Source organism: Oncorhynchus kisutch, linkage group LG26, assembly GCF_002021735.2.
Source record: "Oncorhynchus kisutch isolate 150728-3 linkage group LG26, Okis_V2, whole genome shotgun sequence".
NCBI classification, from domain to species: Eukaryota; Metazoa; Chordata; class Actinopteri; order Salmoniformes; family Salmonidae; genus Oncorhynchus; species Oncorhynchus kisutch.
In genome coordinates, this window is record NC_034199.2 from 18,146,157 (window position 1) to 18,173,222 (window position 27,066).

General features: G+C 42.8%; 1 protein-coding gene across 2 annotated transcripts in view; it reads right to left on the reverse strand.

Annotated features, from left to right (window-relative positions):
- The window catches only part of LOC109870970 (anion exchange protein 3), a 104,328-nt gene that overhangs the window by 13,587 nt on the left and 63,675 nt on the right, over positions 1 to 27,066 (reverse strand). Inside the window, exons 7-20 of one of the 2 annotated variants that reach the window (XM_031805505.1) lie at positions 16,478 to 16,620; positions 15,615 to 15,795; positions 15,361 to 15,496; positions 11,788 to 11,895; positions 9,752 to 9,929; positions 7,822 to 7,930; positions 6,082 to 6,266; positions 5,671 to 5,899; positions 5,342 to 5,557; positions 4,809 to 4,957; positions 4,323 to 4,517; positions 4,039 to 4,242; positions 3,715 to 3,804; positions 1,647 to 1,813 (exon numbers count right to left, since the gene is read on the reverse strand). In XM_031805505.1, the coding sequence (XP_031661365.1) occupies positions 1,647 to 1,813; positions 3,715 to 3,804; positions 4,039 to 4,242; positions 4,323 to 4,517; positions 4,809 to 4,957; positions 5,342 to 5,557; positions 5,671 to 5,899; positions 6,082 to 6,266; positions 7,822 to 7,930; positions 9,752 to 9,929; positions 11,788 to 11,895; positions 15,361 to 15,496; positions 15,615 to 15,795; positions 16,478 to 16,620 (2,290 nt within the window). The remainder of the gene's footprint in view (positions 1 to 1,646; positions 1,814 to 3,714; positions 3,805 to 4,038; positions 4,243 to 4,322; positions 4,518 to 4,808; positions 4,958 to 5,341; positions 5,558 to 5,670; positions 5,900 to 6,081; positions 6,267 to 7,821; positions 7,931 to 9,751; positions 9,930 to 11,787; positions 11,896 to 15,360; positions 15,497 to 15,614; positions 15,796 to 16,477; positions 16,621 to 27,066) is intronic. The other variant, XM_031805506.1, reaches the window with a different exon arrangement.

A 27,066-nucleotide genomic window follows, 5' to 3' on the forward strand; every position in this document is an offset into this window, starting at 1 on the left:
CTCACCCTATCCCAGTCTGCTGTCCCCACATGCTTCGAGATGGCCACCATTGGTCCTGTGCCAAAGAAGGCAAAGGTAACTGAACTAAATTACTATCGCCCCGTAGCACTAACTTCTGTCATCATGAAGTGCTTTGAGAGGCTGGTCAAGGATCATAACACCTCCACCTTGCTTACCACCCCAATAGGTCCATAGACGCAACCCTGCCATAACACTGCACACTGCCCTATCCCATATGGACAAGAGGAATACCTATGTAAGAATGCTGTTCATTGACTATAGCTCAGCATTCAACACCATAGTACCCTCCAAGCTCATCATTAAGCTAGAGGCCCCGGGTCTCAACCCCGCCCTGTGAAATTAGGTCCTGGACTTCCTGACGGGCCACTCCCAGGTGGTGAAAGTAGGAAACAACATCTCCACTTCGCTGATCCTCAACACTGGGGCCCCACAAGGGTGCGTGCTCAGCCCCAACCTTTACTCCTAGTTCACTCATGACTGCGTGGCCATGCACGCCTCCAACTCAATCATCAAGTTTGCAGATGACACACCAGTAGTAGGTTTGATTACCAACAATGACGAGACAGCCTACAAGGAGGAGGTTAGGGCACTAGGAGTGTGGTGTCAGCAAAACAACCTCTCACTCAACGTCAACAAAACAAAGGAGATGATCATGGACTTCAGGAAAAAGCAGAGGGAGCATCCCACCCCCCCCCTATCCACATCGACGGGACAGCAGTGGAGAAGGTGGAAGGTTTTAAGTTCTTCGGCGTACACATCACTGACAAACTGAAATGGTCCACCCACACAGACAGTGTGGTGAAGGTACAACAGCGCCTTTTCAACCTCAGGAGGCTGAAGAAATTTGGCTTGGCACCTAAAACCCTCACAAACCTTTACAGATGCACAATTGAGAGCATCTTGTCGGGCTGCATCACCGCCTGGTACGGCAACTGCACCGCCCACAACCGCAAGGCTCTCCAGAGGGTGGTGCGGTCTGCACAACGCATCCACCAGGGGTAAACTACCTGCCCTCCAGGACACCTACAGCACCTGATGTTACAGGAAGGCCAAAAAGATCATCAAGGATAACAAGCACCCGAGCCACTGCCTGTTCACCCCGTTACCATCCAGAAGGTGAGGTCAGTACAGGTGCATCAAAGCTGGGACCGAAAGACTGAAAAACAGCCATCACTAACACAGAGAGGCTGCTGCCTACATACAGACTTGAAATCATTGGACACTTTAATAATTGGATCACTAGTCACTTTAATAATGTTTAAATATCTTGCATTACTCATCTTATATGTATATACTGTATTTTATACATTCTATTGCATCTTACCTATGCCACTCTGTCTTTGCTCATCCATTTATATATATTCTTCTTCCTTTACTTAGATTAGTGTGATTAGGTAGTTGAAGTGGAACTGTTAGATTACATGTTAGTTATTGCTGCACTGTTGGAACTAGAAGCACAAGCATTTCACTACACTCGCAATAACATCTGCTAATCATGTGTACGTGACCAATAAAATGTTATTTTATTTTATCTAGTCTAACAAATGTGACTGGCATAACCATGGTAATTGACTCCCTCTTCACTTCTAAAGTGACACGTTACCATAGCAACAGGCAGCACTTACGAGGTGATCTGTGTCTCCATGAAGATGAGGATGAAGACAAGGAGGGCGGGCACCACCGAAGCCCCCATCATCCACAAGGGAAAGGGCTTCTTGTCACCGAATGGACTGATCAACCAGCCCCGCTTGTCAGGAGACGTGACCGAGAAACCAGATGGTACATTCAGCTTCTGTAAAAATTATAACGAGCAAGAGCAGGACAGTTTGTTGTGAGTGACTTTATTTTAAATGTTCAATGTGTATCAGGGATGTAGTGGAGCCTTTAGATATGTGACTTGTTTCAGGAAACTAGGCGTTTGTCGCGCGTCACCACTTCACAGGTGAGCCATTTGAACGTAAACTTTTTGGGGAGCAGAAATGCCTTCTGGAACATGCAAACTTTCATGTGCCTTAATAACAAACGTGTAAGCCATCTGTACATACGAATACAATTGTTAAATTATGAGCCTAGATGGTTTAGCCAGGGAAAAAGTCAGCTACCTTCCCGCTGGCCATGATTGGCTGAGATAATGAGTGGGCTGGACATCCTGAGAATTGATTTCGGATTGGTCTACCAAGTAGCACGCTTCTGTCTATAACAAGAGCTGGTCAATATGTGTAGGTAATCCTTTCTAACCCTGCTTTTTTGAAAGATATCACGTAGTAGAACTACATAAGTGTTGCTCTCCACTTTCTGTCTGGAGGACCAAGTTTTGAAATCAGTGGAATTAGACTATGATAGCTAAGGAGACAGAGAAAATTCTGACGTTTGATTGCAAATATGCAGACGGAGTCGAAAAGAGAACACACTGGTGTGTAAAAAACCTGCCTCCGGATTACATCTTCAAACTAAGGGCAACCATGGCATCCGTGACAGAGATGGTGAAGCGTCCATCCATGTATATGGTAAGATAGTCTAGGTAGCTACATTTTCAGATAATTTAGATTTTCAGATTTTCTAATTTTGTCAGAAAGTCATTTCAAGTTAAAGTCTATGTTAGCCAGCCAGCTAACACATGTTTAATCTGTGTAGAAATATTATTCATATCTAAGAGCCATTTGCATTGCTAGTTATAGCCTAATGTTAGTTAGCTAACATTGATCCTGGTTGGTTAGCTACCTGCAGATTCATGCAGGGTAGTACCGTTATGAGATGGGATTTTGGTTCATTGTTTAGCTAGCAGGCTAAATGTCTAAACAAAATACTCCAGTATGCAAGTAACCATTTAAATAGAATGTTCATGATGTCACTGTGACAACTGTCGATAGACATAGCTGGTAAATTCGCTCTGGCTATCTACTCCGATTTCAGAGTACTCTCGTCTGAGTGTGCTAGAGTGCAGAATAACTGACACATTTACGAACGCTCAACACACGATGAATATGGCCGGTGTCAGTAAACGTTGGCAAATTAAATTGTTACCAGCAGCACAGTTGCAGTCATCTCTGCTAGGGCGAGTAAAATGGTCAGAGAGAGCTGTTTACTCATTTGTGTCTGGAAGTAGCTAGCAAGCTAGCCAACATAAGTCAGTCAGCTTGGGTGCTTGACTGCTGTTGTTAGGGCAGAACGCTCGAATCAACCCTGCACCTTGGCCAGAGCGTCCAAAGTGCGCTCTAAACGCTCCAAGAGCAAAACGCTCTGAATTTACAAATAGACCATCTGACAGCACTATGAATTTACGAACGCCCAGAGCACACTCTGCACTCCAGATTAAATTTACGAACAGACCCGTAGTATAAACCAGCCTTCAGTCTTGAAATCTTTGGTTGTTTAGTACATGGCCTCACATAGATGGGTGGGGCTAAAGCTTAAAAGGGTGTGAACGATGCCAAATGGGTGTAGACAAAGAAGAGCTCTCCAGTATGTGTACCAAAACATTCAAGGGCCATTTTATCAACTTTCAAAGCAGAATTACTTTTCCATTGTTCCTCAAATGTAGTGTATGCTATACCATTTTTGGTATAGCATACTTTTATCCTCTACTTTTATCCAATGTAAAAAACACAATTTCAAATTTTGAAACATAAGACCGAGTCAGGCCGGTCAGTCACATATACGGATGTAGGTGTTGGCAATGGCAGTTATGGTTACCTGGGTGTACGTGTCGGGGATGGAGTAACTCAACAGTACAGAGAAGAGGATGGAGATGGGGATGCCAAAGTCTCCGATGACTCTTCTGGCCTGGGGGGGATCACATGATAAAACAGAACACTCTCCAGATCATAGGGTCACTAGTATAGATTATACTGTATACGGTAGGTGTAAAATAGGAAAGCTATATTCATACTGCATTTGTGACATTGTTATTGTTATTATTAAGGGAGAAACACTTGGACCAAAACCTATACGTTGGATTGAAATGAGCCCAGAGAAAACAAATGAGGGGTTTCTGAGAAAATGGCTGGCATAGGTTACCTTCCCGCCCAGGAAGCGACTATTGCGCAATTTCCTGAGGAAGAAGGCCACAAAGAAGGTGCCAAGCATAAGGACGAGAGACAGCAAGGCTGTGTTGGGTTGGTTTAGGACCGGGCCCCCGGGGTCTGTGGGGTTGATGAAGTCCATACCGGGCAGGCTGAGAGCAGGCGGGTAGCTTCTCATCAAAGGATGCTCCTGGAATACCTGTAAGATGGAAAAAGGCTAAATACCACATCTGATGTATCAGACTGTCCTCATGTAAAACATTACCCATTGGTTTTTACCTTGATGAGCTTCGAGAAGGTCTCATAGATGAAGATGAGCGAGATGAGGAAGGCGAAGATCTCCTGGGTGAAGGGTGAGATGTATTTGACCAAGAAGCTGCCCTCGGCCGCTACTATCAACAGCACTATGAAGACGAGCCAGAAGCCAATCCACACCCGGCCAGTCAGGTACTCAAAGCCCTGGGCCTGGCAGAACTGAGGGTGGAAGAGGGTGGAAGAGGGAGGGAGGGAGAGATAGGAGAGATAGGGAGGAAGGGAGAAAGAGAGGCAGAAAGGGAGTGAGAATGGAAGAGTGAAATAGATATTTAATAGGCTCCGAACTGGGGAAAATGGGGTTTCAAATGGGCTGTGCAACATGAAGTAGCCTATTAGATACACATATCTTACGCTCTTAAGACCTCTTTTTAAAATGCTTTTAATTATCATGATTTTTGGATGATTCTTGTCCACCATCGCCCTGCTGTAAATGTGTTTATTTTCAGGCACCTTGTAGAAGGCCTCCTCAAACACCAGCAGCGGTCCTGAGAATCCGATGATGAGCAGGGGCTGTCCGGCCAACAGCGAGAACAGCACCCCCAGGGTCGCCGTGGAGATGATAAGCTCAGAGACTCCCATCATGCCCTCTGTTTTCTCTCCTGTTTAATTGGAAAGGATATTGACTGAGCTGTAGTTTTTAAACTTCCTTTATGTATCTTCTCAGTCAGTAACAGCTACTTTCAAGTTAATGAGAACACTATTGAATATTGTACAATATTAGATGAACTAATCAGTATCTAAAACCTACAGTGACATGTAGAGGTACAAGTAAATTGTGAAAAACAGCTAGCTATGTTGTCGCAAACGTTTTTGGCAATGGGGTGTTATATTAAGCTAGCTGGTTATTTAGTTAGCTAGCACTTTATGGAGTACAAATCCTCTCAGGACAGCTAGCAAACATTTCATCGTTTGTTCTGAAACGTCGGTGAATCACATTCTTGAGGTAGAAGGAAAACAAATATGTGCCGGCAAAGCTCTCTTACCCAACAGTCCTCCGAAGGTGATGGTGGGCGAGAGGGCTGCGAAGTAGATGAAGATGATGGCGGCAATGCACTGTGAGTCCAAGGCGTCCTTGATGTCACTGGCGTAGCGTGGGTAGCGTCGCCTGATGTCATGGATGAGGCCCCCGAATGGGATGCCTGACCGCTTCATGGGGTCCACCTCTTGGTCCTCCTCTTCCTGCTCGTCCTGGCTCACCTCTGCAGTGCAGTGAAACAGACAGACATCCAGTAAGCCTGTGTTTTTCAATCTACTCCTGGGGAACTCCAAAGGGCTGCAAACAAAATAAAGAAATAAATACAATTATGATCACCTTTGGTCTCCTGGTCTGTCCCGGGGGTGGTATGGGTCATGCCCTTCTTAATGTTCTCTCTCTCCTTCCTCTTGCGCAGCATCTGCTTCTGGAAGGAGGCTACCGTCTTTAGCAGGTCCTTGCCCTCCACGTCCGACGGGGGGATAACGATGCTGCAGTCCAGGAACTCATTGATGCCGTTCAGCAGGTCCTGCCGGTCATCCGCGAAGTAAGCCACCTCGTGGAAGTTCTGGGGATGTTTTGAAGAGATGAGTAATGGTCTCACTGACCCAGACTAAACCTCAATTTTTTTCCCAGGACTTTTAATCTGTCTGGGAAACCAGACCTAAATGTTTGTACTATTTGTACCATTTACAGCTGAGAGGAATTATGGGAAAAGTTGTGTGCCATGTTTTTTTTCAGGTCAGCTACCTTGTCAGACATCAGGGTGGAGAAGGAGCGTCCGATCTCGTGATAGTCCATGTTGGACTGAGCGGGGCCGAGCAGGGCAAAGAGGAAACGGACTGGCACCGGCACCTCCAGGACCGACTCCAGCAGCACCGCCTCACTCAGCCTGATGAAGGCCATGGCCGGCTGCTCCAAGAACTCCACACACCCTGAGGAATGACACACAGTTAAGGATCTTTGGAAACAATGCTAATGTTAATAGGTAAGGGGTAATTGGTGAGGGCTAAGGGAGACAAGCTAGGCTAATATTGCAGCCAATGGGTGTTTCCAGGGCAAGCCATTTTGCCTGAGAAATAGCACCACACATCTGCTACTACTGTCAGTGGAGAGATGAGTTGTGCCAATTAGAAATGAAATCAACGCTAACAATTGGTACACACCGCCTTAAGGCTGACATGTGAACGGACAGAGCCAATACTTACACAGGCAAATGTAGCCGTGAAAATAAATGTACAGTACATCCAAATGCATGTTTCACACACACATACAGTACCCGGAAAACGTTTGGACACACCTATTCATTCAAGGGTTTTTCAAATTTTTTACAACTATTTTCTACATTGTAGAATAATAGTGAAGACCTCAAAAGTAACCAAAAAAAGTGTTAAACAAATCAAAATATATGTTATATTTGAGATTCTTCAAAGTAGCCACCCTTTGCCTTGATGACAGCTTTGCACACTTTTGGTATTCTCTCAACCAGCTTCACATGGAATGCTTTTCCAACAGTCTTGAAGGAGTTCCCACATATGCTGAGCACTTGTTGACTGCTTTTCCTCCCACTAAGAGCAAACCAGATGGCGTATCTCTGCAGAATGCTTTAGTAGCCATGCTGGTTAAGTGTGCCTTGAATTCTAAATAAATCACTAACACTGTCAACAGCAAAACACCTCCTCCTCCATGCTTCACAGTGGGAACCACACATGCGGAGATGTCCATTCACCTACTCTGCATTTTTGGTTGGAACCAAAAAACTCACATTTGGACATCTGACCAAAGGACAGACTTCCACCGATCCAATATCCATTGCTCATGTTTCTTGACCCAAGCAAGTATCTTCTTCTTATTGGTGTCCTTTAGTAGTGGTTTCTTTGCAGTAATTCGACCATGAGGGCCTGATTTCGGCAGGGTAGCCTAGTGTTTAGAGCGTTGGACTAGTCACCAAAAGGTTCCAAGTTTGAATCCCCGAGCTGACAAGGTACAAATCTGTCGTTCTGCCCCTGAACAGGCAGTTAACCCACTGTTCCTAGGCCATCATTCAAAATAAGAATTTGTTCTTAACTCACTTGCCTAGTTAAATAAAGGTTAAAAAAATAAAATAATTCATGCAGTCTCCTCTGAAAGGTTGATGTTGAGATGTGTCTGTTTCTTGAACTCTGTGAAGGATTTATTTGGGCTGCAATTTCCAAGGTGCAGTAAACTCTAATGACATTATCCTCTGCAGCGTAGGTAACTCTGGGTCTTCCTTTTCTGCGGCGGTCCTCATGAGAGCCAGTTTCATCATATGACATGACCTTCATGTATAAAATATATTTTGCTTAGATTAACATTTTTTTTAGTTACTACATGATTCTATTCTATCTATTATTTAATTGTTTTGCTGTCTTCACTATTATTCCACAATATATAAAATAGTAAAAAAGAATGAAAAACACTCATGTCCAAACTTTTGACTGGTACTGTATATATACTCCTTGGGCTTACCCACTAAGACCACGGTTGCTTCGGCGTCCTTGGGAATCTTGGCTAAGAGTTTTGTGTGTTTGGTAACCTGATGGTCGTGAGCCGTCGGCAAGGGGGGGTGATGTGATTTCTGAAGTCACAAACCAGAAAAATGTTAACAGGCGAAGCGTAAACATAAGGATGTATTTCATGCTAAGCCTGTGTAAGGCCTGTGCTAAACAAAAGCTTTGCCAGACGGTCACAGAACATCCATAGGCTCTCTCCTTGGTATTAGTTGATCCAAACCCTACATTTGTCAATTTTACAGACTGTTATGAACTTCGAACAGTCGTACAGTGTCTATCTAGCATTCATCTGCAGACACAAGTCAACACAACGTCAGTGACAAAAGTACAAAATGGTAAAATCACTTTCAAATATTTTAATACGACTGGAGTTTTAGATTTTTATGAGCTGTTTTAAATTTGCCAAAGTTTCAAGCCACGGGGAACATTAAAGTTTCACAGTTAATGCATCAAGAAGTTTTAACAAGGAGCACCTGTAAGCTGACTAAGAACATCATTCATCTCATGTGGGTGGAGTGGCTAATGGAAGTTTTTTTTGTCTCCGATTCCAAGCAATATCTGGGGTTTTCTGTTTCCCACTGTGGCTGCATTACTGAACTCGACGCATATCTCAGATTTGTTTTTACACTCTAATATACACTCAGTTTGCACAACATTAGGAACACCTTCCTAATTTTGAGTTGCACCACTTTTGCCCTCAGAACAGACTCAATTTATCAGAGCATGGAATCTATAGGGTGTCCAAAGCACTCCACAGGAATGCTGGCCTATGTTGACTCCACAGTTGTGGCAAGTTGGCTGGATTTCCTTTGGGTGTTGGACCATGTTTTATACACAATGGAAACTACAGAGTGTGAAAAACCACACATACACAATCCATGTCTCAAGCATTAAAAATCCTTCTTTAACCTGTCTCTTCCCCTTCATCTAAACGGATTGAAGTGGATTTAACAAATTATATCAAAAAGGGATTATAGATTTCAACTGGATTCACCTGGTTAGTCTGTCATGGAAATAGCAGGTGTTCCTAATGTTTTGTGCACTCAGTTTGTGTGATATACAGTACTATACAATGGAGAAAAAAATTGAATATGACATATAGTATTGTATTTCTATTTCAAGGTGGAATTTGAGCAATATCTCTGTGCCTCAGAACGTGAAATCATCTACTCAGACCATTCTTCATTTGTTTTCAAAGGAATTGGACAAGGCCATTGAGCCAAGAAAAGGTGTATTATGTCCATCTGAATAAACATTCCGGCTTGTAACTGAGACACAAAGATGCAGACACAAATATCCAAAAGGCTAACAGTATCGGACCAATAGCTTTAAAGGCCCAGCGCACTCAAAAAAATGTGATTTTCCTCTGTTTTATATATACTGTACTTCCACACTATGAGGTTGTAATAATAATGTGAAATTGTGAAAATTATGATAATATCCTTTTAGTGTAAGAGCTGAAACGACCGCCTGAAATTTCAGCCTGTTTTGGTGGGATGGAGTTTTAGCCTGCCTGGTAACATCACCAGGCAGTAAATTAGTTAATAGACTAATAAGATAATTCCAAACCTCTCTGCAAATAACAGCTGCTTGTTTTCCATTTTCCACTTTCCACTCATACCACTCCCAGACAGTCCTAGAGAAATGTTGCTTGAACAATGGCTCTTTGCTAAGAAGCCAATCTTGTATCTTTTTGAACATTTTAATTTAAAAAAATCACAGTTAAGATACTTAATTTTTACCCAGAAATCATTTGATATTGAGATTAAAAAACGGTTGTATTGGGCCTTTAAACATATATCTCCAGTCCAGCCTATAGATGTGCACAAGACTAAACAAAAAAGCAACACTTTGCCCACGCCCCTCATAAACAAGCTCACAAACACCTCTTTGTCATGGTCTGGTGCTTTGTTGTCATGGTGGTGGTGGACCGCTGCATGGTCTTCGGCCACAAGGGGCAACGCAGTGTTGGGAACGTGGTTGTGGTTGCGGTGGAAGCTGCCTTGAAGGCTGTTACTAGAGTGGTTGCGATGGAAGAGGCCCTCCTTTTCGTCGTTGGGGTGGCTGGAAGCAGGAGACACAGGAGGTTGTATTACAGTCGGGAGTTGCCATGCAATAAGACTGGAACTTCATGAACATTGCTATACAATATAAAGTGGTTATTATGCACTGCGATGTCAAAATGTATTGCGTCCATTCAAGAAGTGGATGATAGTTAATGGAGTCAGTATCAAAAGAAACAAATCCTTCATATCCTCTACATACCGTCCAACGACTCTTATTAAGGATATGTTATGAAGACTCTTATTAAGGATATGTTATAAAGACTCTTATTAAGGATATGTTATAAAGACTCGTATTAAGGATATGTTATAAAGACTCTTATCAAGGATATGTTATAAAGACTCTTATCAAGGATATGTTATAAAGACTCAAGGATATGTTATAAAGACTCAAGGATATGTTATAAAGACTCTTTAAAAAATTGACTCAACCTATTCAAGTGGGTGACACACTGGTGGTTTTCTATGTATTCCATGGAACACACTGGATTGTGTTAGGTGTGCTCCTCTAAAACAAGACAGCAATGTGTGTGTGTGTGTGTGTGCTTGCGTGTGTGACCAGGCCCCTCACAGCACACAGACAGTTTGATCACACTCACACTCCGGTCCAGAGGTGACATCACCTCCATCATTAGGTCCGTTTGGTCTTGTTACCCGTCTCCCGAGTTGGACACAATAGTTCAACAAAACAAAAGAACAAGGTGTGCCACCACACCGAATTGTGCTCAAGCAGCACCCAGAGAATCTTTAAACGGGAATGAGTAAGCGATGAGCTAAATTCTACAGCCACCTTGATGCATTTCTTTCCACATCATAAATTCCTATCTTGGACTGGCTCAGCCAATTCGAAGGCTTTTCCCATGGAAAGCAGCTGGTGACATGGTGGAAAATGTTGCTGAAAGGTTGCAACTGACGGGGTGTGTGCAACAAGGCCTGGTGGCGGAGTGTTGATGACCGTCTGTTATGTGTGTGTGTGTGTGTGTGTGTGTGTGTGTGTGTGTGTGTGTGTGTGTGTGTGTGTGTGTGTGTGTGTGTGTGTGTGTGAGAGAGAGAGAGAGAGAGCGAGAGAGAGGGAGGGAGAGAGACATAGTTTAATATATTCAACCAAATGTGTTTGTCTGTGTGTGTGTGTGTATAAGTGATGCATGTGTGTGTGTGTGTGTGTGTGTGTGTGTGTGTGTGTGTGTGTGTGTGTGGTGCTCTTATAGTGAATCTGTCTAAATGGTTGACAATGGTTCAATCTGGCCCAGAGTTTGCTCTATGGTTGGTGACAGACTGCCAGGTGACTTGTCACTGACCCCTGGTGTAACATGGCTTACAGGGAGGTTGGCACTTGGCACCATAAGAGACAGACAAGGCAGGTTCCAGTTCTGGGATGAAGCCACAACCCATGTTTTGACAACAATGCCTGGGATAAATATAACTGCAAGTACATTTGTCCTCAAGCTTCACTGTCAAAATGAGAAAAAACATTTTTTTCTTGTTTTCCATAAGAGACAATAGTGACACTATTTTCATATTGTCCTTTCTGACTCTGAAATGTGTAGATGGTGACCTGTACCAATTTAAACATCAAACATTATAATAGCAACAGGTATAAAAGAACACACTAATATAACACAGCAATCGATCAATTTCAGAACACAATAGGCCTAGTAGCCATGACTTCATCCCATCATCCAAAAGGCATACATAACATTTAGATCAAAATGGATGATTGCTTGAAGCAAACCCAGGAACACACCACAACATTAGTAAGAAAACCATGGCTGCTGAGTCTCTGCAAATCATTAATGTTCCACCACAGAGTACCTCAAGGCACCATGCAAGGTGAATACTGTTATGGCCAAACATGGTACCATTCTGTCCTCTTCTTTACTGGAGGGCTTGTGTCGGGATCTGGGACCAAGCTGGGCCTAGGGACCAAACTGGGCCTAGGGACCAAACTGGGCCTAGGAAAACTGAATCTGAGTACAGAGACAGATAGAAGAGAGGGTTCACACAAATTTGAAAAGTGCGTGCTTGTGTGTGTGTTTATGCATGCGTATGTTGGAATGAGGCCACATAGGCCTGTGTCCCAACATAAGGTGACTTCCTGGGTTGTATTCAACTATTGCAAGCTACCACATTGAAGGCAACAAAACACATAGGAAAAGTCCTCCTCTATCCTTCAGTCATGTACTCATACTGCTCATCCCTCAGCCTTAAATTTAAATGGACTGCTGACACTCATCAAGTCTTTTCTCCCTATATATGGGGTGGCAGGGTAGCCTAGTGGTTAGAGCGGTAGACTAGCAAGTTCAAACCCCCGAGCTGCAAGAAATGGTTTCAATTGTTTGTGATGATTTAAAACAGTGAGATCCTTCATTTAACTAGGGAAGTCACATTGAGATTGACATCTCTGTCAAGTGAGATTTTGAAAATTGTTTTAACTGGGCTATGTATTTAGTATTAATCTCCCCCTATTTATTCTATCATTTGGTTGTAGGTCCAACTATAATCACTATATGCATCCCAAATGGCACCTTATTCCTTAAATAGTTCACAACTTTTGACCAGAACCACAGAGCCCTATGTGCACTAGGTAGGGCAGGGGTCTCCAACCCTGTTCCTGGAGAGCTACCCTCCTGTAGATTTTTGCTCCAACTCCAGTTGTAACAAACCCGATTCATCTTACTAACCAGCAGATTATTAGAATCAAGTGACCTATATTAGGGTTGGAGGTTACCTATATTTGGGTTGGAGATGACCTAGATTTGGGTTGGAGGTGACCTATATTAGGGTTGGAGGTGACCTAGATTTGGGTTAGAGGTGATCTAGATTTGGGTTGGAAGTGACCTATATTAGGGTTGGAGGTGACCTAGATTTGGGTTGGAGCCACCGTCCTGAACCTACAGGACAGTAGCTCTCCAGGAACAGGGTTGGAAAGCCCTGCCATATGGAATATGGTGCTGTTTGGGACAAAGTCATGGTCTTTCATTCTATGTATGAGATCTGATGGAGACTTAGGGATGATGATAAACAAACTTGAGGTCATATATTATATACAGTGCATACGGAAATTCATGATTCAATCTTCCAGTCACATTTCATAGGCCTCTATGAGAGGAACTACCAGCAACATAACCTATGTACAGTGTAGAGGTCGACCGATTAATCGGAATGGCCGATTAATTAGGGACGATTTCAAGTTTTCATAACAATCGGTAATTGGTATTTTTGTACACCGATTGTGGGTGATTCTTTTTAATTTTAATTTTTATTTAACTAGGCAAGTCAGTTAAGAACACATTCTTATTTTCAATGATGGCAGAGGAACTGTGGGTTAACTGCCTTGTTCAGGGGCAGAACAACAGATTTGTACCTTGTCAGCACGGGGATTCGTTTTTGCAACCTTCCGGTTACTAGTCCAACGCTCTAACCACCTGCCTTACATTGCACTCCATGAGGAGCCTGCATGGCAGGCTGACTACCAGTTACGCGAGGGCAGCAAGAAGCCAAGGTAAGTTGCTAGCTAGCATTAAACTTATCTTATAAAAAAACAATCAATCTTAACATAATCACTGGTTAACTACACATGGTTGATGATATTACTAGTTTATCTAGCGTGTCCTGCGTTGCATATAATCGATGCAGTGCCTGTTCATTTCTCATCGAATCACAGCCTACTTCGCCAAAAGGGTGATGATTTAACAAGCGCATTTGCAAAAAAAAGCACTGTCGTTGCACCAATGTGTACCTAACCATAAACATCAATGCATTTATTTAAAATCAATACACAAGTATATATTTTTAAACTTGCATATTTAGTTAATATTGCCTGCTAACATGAATTTCTTACAACTAGGGAAGTTGTGTCACATCTATTGCGTTATGTGCAAGCAGTGCAAGCAGTCAGCAGGGTATATACAGCAGTTTGGGCCGCCTGGCTCGTTGCGAGCTGTGTGAAGTCCATTTATTCCGGACAAAGACCGTAATTCATTTGCCAGAATTTTACATAATTATGACATAACATTGAAGGTTGTACAATGTAACAGCAATATTTAGACTTAGGGATGCCATCCGTCAAACCCAAATATAGGTCACCTCCAACCCTAATCTAGGTCACCTCCAACCCTAATATAGGTCACCTCCAACCCTAATCTAGGTCACCTCCAACCCTAATATAGGTCACCTCCAACCCTAATATAGGTCACTTGATTCTAATAATCTGCTGGTTAGTAAGATGAATCGGGTTTGTTACAACTGGAGTTGGAGCAAAAATCTACAGGAGGGTAGCTCTCCAGGAACAGGGTTGGAGACGTTTTGTTTTCGAAATGATAGTTTCCGGATTTGACCATATTAATGACCAAAGGCTCGTATTTCTGTGTGTTATTATGTTATAATTTATTCTATGATTTGATATTTGATAGAGCAGTCTGACTCAGAGGTGGTAGACAGCAGCAGGCTCGTAAGCATTCATTCAAACAGCACTTTCGTGCATTTGCCAGCAGCTCTTCGCTGTTCTTCAAGCATTGAGCTGTTTATGACTTCAAGCCTATCAAATCCCGAGATTAGGCTGGTGTAACTGATGTGAAACGGTTAGCTAGTTAGCGGGGTGCGCACTAATAGCATTTCAAACGTCACTCCCTCTGAGACTTGGAGTAGTTGTTCCCCTTGCTCTGCAAGGGCCGCGGCTTTTGTGGAGCGATGGGTAACGATGCTTCGAGGGTTGTTGTCGATGTGTTCCTGGTTTGAGCCCAGGTAGGGGCGAGGAAAGGGATGGAAGCTATATTGTTACACTGGCAATACTAAAGTGCCTATAAGAACATCCAATAGTCAAAGGTACAGTATATGAAATACAAATGGTATAGAGAGAAATAGTCCTATAATTCCTATAATAACTACAACCTAAAACTTCTTACCTTGGAATATTGAAGACTCATGTTAAAAGGAACCACCAGCTTTCATATGTTCTCATGTTCTGAGCAAGGAACTTAAACGTTAGCTTTCTTACATGGCACATATTGCACTTTTACTTTCTTCTCCAACACTTTGTTTTTGCATTATTTAAACCAAATTGAACATGTTTCATTATTTATTTGAGGCTAAATTGATTTTATTGATGTATTATATTACGTTAAAATAAGTGTTCATTCAGTATTGTTGTAATTGTCATTATTACAAATATATATGTTTTCTTCAATCGGCCGATTAATCGGCATCGCCTTTTCTTTCTGGTCCTCCAATAATCGGTACCGGTATCGGCGTTGAAAAAAATCATAATCGGTCGACCTCTAATACAGTTCATTATATATACAAAAAAATATATATTTAATCAATTTTAGAATAACATTGGAAAAAGTGAAGGGGTCTGAATTCTTTCCGAATGCAGTGTGCTATTTTATGTGGGATAGCCCTCTGAGCTAAAGCCTGGGCAGCTGACCACTCACTGGTGTTTGAGCAGCAGGGCACGGAGCACGTTGGCCCGGTCCTCCGCTCTGATCTGGTCTGAGATGATCATGGTCTCCACCACCAGGTGAGCAATACCAGGCAAGGTGGTCTGCTCCAGGTCCAAAAGGACGGCACCTTATGTGGGATGGCAGGGGGAGAGTGAAGGGCACAGATTTACTACCTATTGTAGTAGAAAAGTTTTATCAATAGTCAATTTGTGACTGTGTGTTTGTGTGTGTGGTGAGGGCGTCACCATGTGTGATGGTCCTGCGGAGCTCCAGCAGACTACGGAAGGAAAGCGAAGCCACGTGGGGTTTTCCCCAGCGGTCTGTCTCCTCTTCCACATCCTCCTCAAACTTGATCCAGCGGGCCGTCTCCTTCCAGCGCATTTCCTGGTTCTTATCCACTATCAGCTCATTGAGTTCCACAAACACCTATAGAGACCAAACAGACACCTAGTTATCCATGACTTCCCATATGGCTCATCTTCTCTTTTTCTTTTCTTGGTTTGTTCAAGAACTGAGAAAAAAGTTGAAAATCTATTGAATGGAAAAATGTCAAATTCAATTATATTAAAGTCTATGAAGTAAAGCAGAATGTTTTCTTCTTAAGTCTAGGGAAAAAGGTTTTGGTCTAATTGACATGTGTGCTTTGCACTGTCGGAGACTTATTGAAATGTTTCTGCAAGGAATGTTCTTGGAGCACACAGCGAGCTAACAGAGTCGATGTTAGCTCCAACCTTCCTGGAACATTAAAGGGACCAAATAGACGGCGATCACTCCTTTGCCAGACTATGACATCATACGAATGGGACACAAGGGAGCTACTCAGATAACACTTTGATAGAAATAGTACACAAAGTTAGAAAATATGTTGCAAAGGTCACGGATTAGATTATACAGTCTCATAATAGATCTTCTAAGTGTTATGACTGAGGGCTTAGGCCTACAGTATGTCGTGACTCCAACTGTGAAGTGAAGTTCCCTGGCTTTAGATCTGCTAAATGTTTAGTAAGCAATTACTATGAAGATCCTATGTTTTCAATGATTTAATATTTCCAATTAGTCAATTAATCAATTGACCAATCAACTGGTGCCGTGGAGTCTGTTCTCTCACCTCATGGGTCTTCTTGTCAGCCGTCCTCTTCTTCTTCACGCTGGACAGTTGAGAAGAGCTGTTGGTGGTCTGGAGGAGCTGGCATCGAGATGACTTCTTCACCAGGTGACGCCTCACTCCAGGGTTGTCCTCGAATCGGTGACCTTAAAGCACAACAACAGGAGCAATTGTTAATGACACTGGGAGGTCAGCTGCAGAAAAGGTCAACTGTGCTCACTGGAAGGCGTAGTATCGTACACACTCAGGTTGTATGAGGCATTTGACATGTGTTTTTACTTGTCTGCACAACACAACCGTTGTGCGGTGTCACATTTTGTTTTTGCAAATATCACAACTGTTATGTCACGTGTGTGTGTACCAGGCAAAAGACTGGCTGAGTACGGTCTCTATGGGGGAGCTCTGTCTTATGACAGAGAATAATAAATCAATCTGATTATAGATGTCTATTAAAAGCGCAATAAGCAGTTGAAACAAGAACAAAGCGCACTCCCTGCCCCTGTTTCAGTTAAAATCTGCTGGATAGGGCTGGAGAAATGTAACCACTCTCAAATTCATGTTTTGAGGCTTTAGTGTTTATTTACATTTACTTTGCTTACAAACATTGGAGCAAAACAAGCTTATATTTTGGGTTCTGACTGGGTACTTCAATGGGTACATAATCATGATGGTCGATTGCCCCTTTAAAGTTTCCATGGGAAATAAAGGGAAAATACGGCACACAGTAGGTACATGGGGTAACAGAGGAGCTGGGCAAACAGACGGGTCGTTATGTTGGGTGGTTTTTCGCCCACCACAGACCTTTAGAGAATAAAAAAAAAGCCTGATTCAATTTTGAAGCTCTTCAGGCCACAAACCATATTTTATTGAATTTTGCGTAATTGATGCTGTCTACTCCTTAGCGATGCGGGCCTGGCGATGTGGGTGGAACGAGGAAGAGGACGCTCTAAGGACAAGGGTGTGTGTGTGCATGTGTGTGTGTGTGTGTGTGTGTGTGTGTGGGTCGATGCTAGTTACACTGCCAATCAAAGGGCTGGTTTTGCAGACACTCTGGGGAGAAGGCCTGGCCAGACCACCTCTAGACCTCAGCTGTTTTCTGTTGTAGTCACACCCACCACAGTGTGTGCCATAAACAAAGTCTAGGAAACAGGTTGTTTTGTTCCCTCTCTCATCCTCCATCCCTCTGACCCCAAGTTCATCCCTCCATCCTTCTATTCTTTCATTCTGTGGTGTTGTTCAGGCAATATAATCATCATTACAAATGCTCTATGCTAACAGGTTTGGGAGTGCTCCCAGGGGTAACTCGGTATTGAAGTGGAAGAGACACCCTTTGGCTGGACTCGCTCTGAGCTTTGCTAACTAAGTAAAAGTTATTCTGCTGCTCGTAAAGTGCGCAGCAAATTCCCCAGTGTTGAATGAACACTGAAAGTGTGAACCCATATAGACACTGAACTGTGTTGAACTAATAAACTGCTTAGTAAAGCTTTATTTGCATATTTCCCAGAGTGCCTTCCTTTTCAAGTAAATTGTAGAGTTACCACCCATGACTGAATTTGTTAATGACAGAAACATGGTTGTTGCATTCATACATTTTCAGTCCTATGAACTTTACAAAGTGCAATCCTAAGTGAATGTTGTCATTATATTATATTGCAATCTATTTCATGAGGCCCTACACTCTAAACATAATAATGAACTCTGTAAGTGTTGAATTAACACTTATTGGAGTAAAATAACCCCTTGCGTTGGTGTTAACACTTTTCAACATGGAATTCGAACCCGGGTCCAACAACTGTCAACCCAACATCTTAGTCATTGCGTCAAAAGATCTGAACCTCTTGATGAGGTCTATAGGTGTTGGGTTAAGGTCGCTACAATATGCATGTAACTTTTGTATATACTTGTGAATTCAAGTCATCATCATCATAACTTCCCAAAGTATTGCCTGTGATCTTGAGTAGCTTCTGAATGCCCCGTCTGTAGATGCTATCTGCACTCTGTGCCCCTCTAATACCCACTCTATGCCCCCCTCCTATGCCCTACATAACCCCACTTCTCTCCCTCTGTGCCCCTTCTGTGCCCTATTTGTGCCAATGAGTATGGCCTCGACAACCCCACTTTTCTCCCTCTCTGCCCCCTTTGTTTTCGATTCTACAATTACCAGTCTGGATGGAAAAGATTTGATACAGATTAACACAGTAGTGAACATAGTGTATGCCCTCGGTAACCCCAATTATTTGCCATAGTAAGCGACCAGTGTCTGTCTCTCCAATGTCCTCTGTAGCACCCCGTGCAGCTTCACCCTCTGTAAATCCTCTAATGGCCCTTAGTGTGGAACTCATGTCATTCTGCAATCGGTATTCCACTGCTCTCTCTGTAGCCCGTCTTTTAGTGAGTAGTGTGTATATGTGGCTTACACATCTTGTATATCGTCAATTCCTGGTGGCAGCGTGACTTTCCCAATTAGGACAATTGAGATATTGATCAATCAACATCATCATCTTTCAGCTGCAAAACAGTCGACCACAAGCTTCCTCCAGTAGCTACGGTCACTAGCGAGGTTTGCAATTTGACGTGGTTGTGAATGATCAATAGGTGACTCTTCTATGGGCCCATTAGTAACCCTTGTCCCTTCTCTTTTGCATCTCTGGGAATGCTCTGTAGCTAGTTATATCCCTTAGGTTAGCCGCTTGTGGCATCTATATGAACCCAGTAGAAGGTGTAATGTATATTCAGTATGTATTATCTATACAGAGGGGCAGAGAGCCATCACCAAAGTCAAGCAAAGAAACCAGATGATGAACCAGAAAACAGATGACACTTCTCTGAACACCTGTCCCCTTTCTCCCTCTTTCACTCTCTGATGAGCTCTTTGGGTCCATTCTGGTCGTCATTGGACACCAGTGCCCACACTGTCATTGCGACCAGCACCGAGGTAACCCTCACAGCACTACTGCAGAAGTGTCCAAATCCAGTGCCAGTCATAGAAACAACAGTATAGTTTGTCTATGGGATTTCATTCTGCCCCAGTAAAGGAGGGGCCCAGGACCGAACAGGGGCCACATGATCAATAGTTTAGCAGGGGACAGCGAGGGATAGAGAGGGTTCCAATTCACCCAGGCCAACCAAGCATTGGCAGAAATTAGCTTGTATTTATTGCTCCATACAATCAATAAAAACAACTCTGAATTCTCACTAATCAATTACCAATGTCAGGGCTTTCCACCAAAAGAGTTGAGTGCTACTCCTCCACTTTAGACTCACATTCTCCATTCGTTAGTATGGAAAAATGTACAGTTGCTCTGAAGTACTGTAGATGAGTGAATGGGAACGCTGATGTATTTCAGCAAATGGAGCCATTTATAGCCATGGGAAACAATGTAAGCTGAAATGTATGTCAATGGAAAAAACAATCAATCAAATACTAACTAGCTGTATCAATAGTCATACATTATCTCAGGCATAATTGAATGAGAACAAGGTACTGTATGTGCTTCTAAGAATAAAACAGATTCTAATATTGGCAAATATGAGCCTTATCTGGAAACAGTATACAAAACAAAAAAAAACGAATTCATGATTCAATTTTCCAGTCACATTTCATAGGCCATTACAGCCTTATTCTAAAATGGATTTAATAAAACATGTTCCTCATCAATCTACACCCAATACCCCATAATGACAAAGCGAAAACAGGTTTTTAGATTTATTTGCAAATTTATTGCAAATAAAAAACAGAAAAACCTTATTTACATATGTATTCAGACCCTTTGCTATGAGACTCGAAATTGAGCTCAGGTGCATCCTGTTTCCATTGATCATCCATGAAATGCTTCTACAACTTGATTGGAGTCCACCTATGGTAAATTCAAATGATTGGACATGATTTGGAAAGGCAAACAACTGTCTTTATAAGGTTCCACAGTTGACAGTGCATGTTTGAGCAAAAAGGTTGCAGTATCTGCTTGAGGGGGAATGTACACGGCTGTGACTATAACCAAAGAGAATTCTCTTGGGAGGTAATACGGTCGGCATTTTATGGTGAGGTATTCTAAGTCGGGTGAACAAAAGGACTTGAGTTCCTGTATGTTATCACAATCACACCCTGAGTAGTTAATCATGAAACATACACCCCCGCCCTTCTTTTTCCCGGAGAGATATTTATTCCTGTCTGCGTGATGAACTGAGAACCTAACTGGCTGTATGGACTCCCGAGAGAGAGACATATTTCTGTGAAACAAAGTATGTTACAATCCCTGATGTCTCTCTGGAAGGAAATCCTCGCCCTGAGCTCGTCAACTTTATTATTCAAAGACTGAACATTAGCGAGTAATATACTCAGAAGTAGTGGGTGGTGTGTGTGCCTCCTGAGACGGACTAGAAGTCCATTCAGTGGGGATGCTTAACAGCAGCAGGGATTAGGAGACCAGTCAGGATCGAAGCAAAGTTGAACGGAGCAAAGTACAGAGAGATATTTGATGAAAATCTGCTCCAGAGCGCTCAGGACCTCAGACTGGGGCAAAGGTTCACCTTCCAACAGGACAATGACCCCAAGCACATAGCACACAAGACAAAGCAGGAGTGGCTTAGGGACAAGTGTCTGAATGTCCTTGAGTGGGCCAGCTTAAGCCCCAACTTGAACTGGATCCAACATCTCTGGAGAGACCTGAAAATAGCTGTGGAGCAACGCTTCCCATCCAACCTGACAGAGCATGAGAGGATCTGCAGAGAAGAATGGGAGAAACGCCCCAAATACAGGTGTGCCTAGCTTATAGCGTAAAACCCAAGAAGACCAGAGGCTGTAATTGCTGCCAAAGGTTCTTCAACAAAGCACTGAGTAATGGTCTGAATAAAGAAATTAGCAAACATTTCTAAAAACATATTTTTGCTTTATCATTATGGAGTATTGTTTTTAGATAGATGAGGGAATTTAAAAAAAATCCATTTTAGAATAAGGCTGTAACCTAACAAAATGGGGAAATAGTCAAGGGGTCTGAATACTTTCCGAAAGCCCTGTATGTTGCAGTATGTTGTCCCCTTACACAGTTATCCTAACCTACATTAGGTAAGAGAATATAATGTTACCATTGCTGTATTAAAATGAGAATGATGATAATAATGTGATAACAATCCCAACTCCTGAATCCAAGTGCCGACACTCTAAACATAACAATTAACTCTGTAAGTGTTGAATTAATGCTTATTGGTTGAACATAACCTCAGTGTTGGTGTAAATAACCAGAGTTGAAACAAAGCCACACTCATCATTATCATATCTCCCAGGATGCTCTATTTGCACGTTGAGTTTCACAACTGTTTGTTTCAATATCTATGTTTTGATTGATTTATTAAACTTATGCTTCTCAAATATAAATGATAAGTATTTTCTAAACTAATCCAATTATGTTACTTGGGCTTATTGCATCCATTATTGAAATGGTTGTTCCAGTTTAGATGCTTTAGGTAGTCTCATATTGCAATCTTCCTGACCTTGGCAGACATTCTGAATCCAGGTTGCGGGTGATAAAACGTTCCAAAAATTGGTTATGCCCACGCTGGCTGGCTTTCAATAGGAATTACACATATATCTGTCAGGTTTGGTAAATAACACAACATGTTGTCTTGTTCAGATTACCCAAACATGAGTTAATTTAACCACCAATTGGGTTTTCATTCATTTAATTCATTAACTTTTAACAAACTCATACACTTCTGTAAACTTCATTAAGCTACAAAAGTGTCAGTGTTTGACCGTAACATGTAAAAACAATTCAACAGAACTGATGAACAGAACTACACTCACATGTGGCCAAAAACAACTTCCTGAAAGTCACACCCCTACTAAGCCACGCCTCCAGTCTTCTAATCTGACCCGCTGGGTCATATCTCAATAACCCAGCATCAACAAACCAACCTTGCTATTTTTTTAAATGCCTGCAACCCAGCAGTTGGGTCATCCAAACAACCCAGTATTTTTTTTTTGAATAAGGCTTATGAAATACACTGTAATGGGTTAAATAATTAAATGTCTATGATAACATACTCACTCAGGATCTCACTCGGTGAAGTCCATAAGACTGAAAATGGATGAATGCAACAAGCACTAAGCAGTGTGTTAAAACAATACTGTAAAGTGTCTACCCGGGTCCACACTCTCAGTGTTAATTTAAAACTTGGGAATTTGTTGTAAAGTGTTGTCCATTCTTCCATGACCACACACTGCTTCCCTTGGGGGGTGGGAGCCCTGGTACTTACGGATGTGCTCCAAGGGGTCTGGGTTCTCAGGGGACCCCGTGTGGTCATGGATGGACTCCAGCAGGTCACAGTCATCGAAATCAAAAACAAACTCCTCAAAGTCCTCCAAGCCCACCATGTTGAACTTAGAAGCGCGGTGCACAACCTCTGCTCCCTCGCTATGCTGGAGGAGCACAGGGGGACACTGGGGTGAGGTGTCCAATGTCCCTGATCTGTGAACGTTGGTGGTTGCCTTGGTGTTGGTCCCTTCTGAATAGGTGTGTTTGTCTCCAATGACCTCCTCCGAAGAGGGGGCTGGTGGTCCCTTGTTCTCTTGCCCCCCGGGGTCTGTCATCTCCTGGGTCGGTGCCGGTGTCTGTGGTGCCTCCTCCCCACCCTGCTCCAGGTGGGCGCCCTGCTCATCCAGGGTTCTGGCGATCTCTCGCCTGCCGTCTCTCGCTGAGGGGTTGGTGTTAGCTGTCAGCCAAGCCTGGGCGTCTTCTGTGTTATTCGTCAGGAACAAAAGCAAAGCTGGAATAGTGGTTGCTGGTTACCAAAACACTATGTCCACTCTGCAGACTACTATGAGCTCAGGTGTAGGTTTTTGAATGTTTTTTGGCAGGTGTTCTCTCGCTGGCTGCCCCAGAGTTGATTCTATAGGTCCTATTCTGCACTAGTTGTTGTCGCTGGAAATCCACTCTACCAAGTGAGGATACCCTATGGAGTACGAAGAATGGAAATGAGGAAAAAAGTGTGGGAGAAAAAGACAAAAAAAGACTAAAAACAGATGTTTATCTTCTCAGCGTCCTCCTAATTAGCCCCAATCCACCTCAAAAGCGGAAGAGAAATGTCACACTGCTGCTATCCTCCCATCAGCGCAGACGGAGGTGTAAGTGGTGTCGGTAGTAGAGTTAGTGGTACAGCCTCAGGCAGCGCAGGCTTGAGCAGGCAGAAGTGTAAAGCTCTGAAGGCCTCCCTCGTGCTGGTCCCACAGCAAGAATAACAGGGGGCTCGAGCTGTCACAAACTGATCCGCTTTTTTTCAGACCTCCCTCTAACCTATTGGGCCAATTCAACCGTTTCCGTGACGCTGGCTGTCCATTGATCCTGGGATGGACACTTGGCTGGGGCGGGGTATGCTGGTGGGGTGAGGGCAGGCAGCAAGAGCAGAGTTAAGGCTGAATCAGAGGATCAATAGGAAAACATTGACGTGATAGCTCTCTTCTTCTTTCAGAAAACATCCACACATCTGAGAAAATCATAATTCCGCAACACAGACACACAGTCACATACAGACAAACAGTAGGCATACTGCTGTTACACAGCATGGTAGTCTGCTTTGGAGCAATAGCCTGTCTCCAGCACAGGTCTCCATGGAAACTGTGATTATTTCTAGTAGTCTGCCACTATTCATCCCACAACGGGTACCTGAGCTGAACACTGACCTTTCCTCAAACGTGTTTACAGTGTGTGCGCGCGTGCGTGCGTGAGCATGTGTTTCACTTGCTTAGAGTCATTCTGAACATAAGCACCAGTTGAATCTTCAAGACATTCCTGCTCTATAACATTGTCAAGCATGCTCACTAGTAATCCATATCACAACTATGCTCTAGCATTACCAAGCAGGGTCACTGGTAACCCACATCAGCCATGTTACTCTCAGTGAATGAACAAGTACACTCTCAGTGGGGCAATGGAACTCACAGTGCCATGGGCAAGATAAGCCAAATCTCTGTGAACATTTCAAATGGTTATCATGAAAGCTATAGTACTAGATTCAAATGCAGTGCTACAGTACATCCTCTATGTTTTACCCCTGGACGTTTTAAAGTTATGTCCTGTTAAAAAACTATGCCAGGGCTTTAATGCCAGTTAACAATCATCAAACGTCAAACCGTAACCCTGTACCACATCAAACTATCATTGTAAACCACAAATATACTGCTGTGTGCTGTGACTGAATGACAATATGGACTCGTCGGAGTGGAAAGTGACAGGGAGGAGGTGGAACGGATATGAGCTATACGATATATGTGCTATAGCCTGACATCTTACTGTCCTATCGCCTACATCTGATAGCCTGTCTGTTTCATAGTGGGTGCCCTGTTTCTTGTTCCATTTCCATCTGGTCTGAGCATCTGGTCAAGGCTTCCCTTGCTGGGTGGGTCATAGCAGGAAGGGCCTGGGGCAGGGTTGCTGTCAAGGAGAATCAGCAACTGATCTCCTCTGTTAATTATTGCCCAGGGATCGTGGAATGGGCCAGGGAGTGCTACCCATTTATTTGTCATAAAAATAAAGAGAGTCGCTAACCCTATATATACAGTACCTGTCAAAAATGTGGACACACCTACTCATTCAAGGGTTTTTCTTTATTTTTACGATTTTCTACGTTGTAGAATAATAGTGAAGACATCAAAACTATTAAATAACACATATGGAATCATGTCGTAACCAAAAAAGTGTATATATTTGATATTTGAGATTCTTCAAAGTAGCCACCCTTTGCCTTGATGACAGCTTTGCACACTCTTGGCATTCTCTCAACCAGCTTCATGAGGTAGTCACCTGGAACGGATTTCAATTAACAGGTGTGCCTTGTTAAAAATGTATTTGTGGAATTTCTTTCCTTCTTAATGCGTTTGAGCCAATCAGTTGTGTTGTGACAAGGTAGGTGTGGTATACAGAAGATAGCCCTATTTGGTAAAAGACCAAGTCCATATTATAGCCAGAACAGCTCAAATAAGCAAAGACGACAGTCCATCATTACTTTAAGACATTAAGGTTAGTCAATCTGGAAAATGGCAAGAACTTTGAAGGTTTCTTCAAGCGCAGTTGCAAAAACCATCAAGCGCTATGATGAAACCGGCTCTCATGAGGACGGCCACAGGAAAGGAAGACACAGAGTTACCTCTGCTGCCGAGGATCAGTTCATTAGAGTTACCAGCCTCAGAAATTGGAGCCCAAATAAATGCTTCACGGAGTTCAAGTAACAGACACATCTCAACATCAACTGTTCAGAGGAGACTGTGTGAGTCAGGCCTTCATGGTCAAATTCTGCAAAGAAACCACTACTAAAAGACACCAATAATAAGAAAATACTTTCTTGGGCCAAGAAACATGAGCAATGGACATTAGACCGGTGGAAATCTGTCCTTTGGTGTGATGAGTCCAAATTTGAGATTCTTGGTTCCAACCGCCTTGAATGGATGATCTCTGTAGTTCCCACCGTGAAGCATGGAGGAGGAGGTGTGATGGTGCTTTGCTGGTGACACTGTCTGTGAATTATTTAGAATTCCAGGCACATAACCAGCATGACTACCAAAGCATTCTGCAGCGATACGCCATCCCATCTAGTTTGCGCTTAGTGGGACTATCATTTGTTTTTCAATAGGACAATGACAAAACACACCTCCAGGCTGTGTAAACGTTATTTGACCAAGAAGGAGAGTGATGGAGTACTGCATCAGATGACCTGGCCTCCACAATCACCCGACCTCAACCCAATTGAGATGGTTTGGGATGAGTTGGACCACAGAGTGAAAGAAAAGCAGCCAAGTGCACAGCATATGTGGGAACTCCTTCAAGACGGTTAGAAAAGCATTCCAGGTGAAACTGGTTGACATAATGCCAAGAGTGTGCAAAGCTGTCATCAAGGTAAAGGGTGGCTACTTTGAAGAATCTAAAATCTAAAATATATTTTGATTTGTTTAACACTTTTTTTGGTTAGTACATGATTCCACATGTGTTATTTCATAGTTTTGGTGTCTTCACTATTATTCTACAATGTAGAAAATAGTAAACAATAAAGAAAACCCTTGAATGAGTAGGTGTGTCCAAACTTTTGACTGGTACTGTATATAAACAACATACCTTAAATAGAAAAACACACAGATAATATTATTATACAGATGTGTAATATATTTTTACATCAATAATGCCCTACAATTGCATTTTTCTCTCCACTTTTCCCCTTCAGGTACATGCTCTATGGCAGGGTTCCCCCACTGGCTCCCAAGTTATTTTAATTTTGGAAATATATTCCAAAATATTCCCACGCATAATAGAGAGATATATGTGATAGTATACAAATGTATACAAGGTTTGAAATGATTATGTTTAAGTCAAATATTATATATGTTTGGGCTTCTTGCGGTCAATTTGCAGTCAACAAATGATTTGTAATTATGTTCCGGCCCCCTGACCTTCCATTTAAGAAAAAATCTGCCCGCGACTGAATCTAGTTGATGAACCCAAATCTACAATAATACAGTACTTCTCTCTCTCTCTGGAGTGCAGAACGTGACGTTGCTGGATGCAAGCCTCAGTCTGCTCCATTGTCAGTGAATGCATGATTCACAA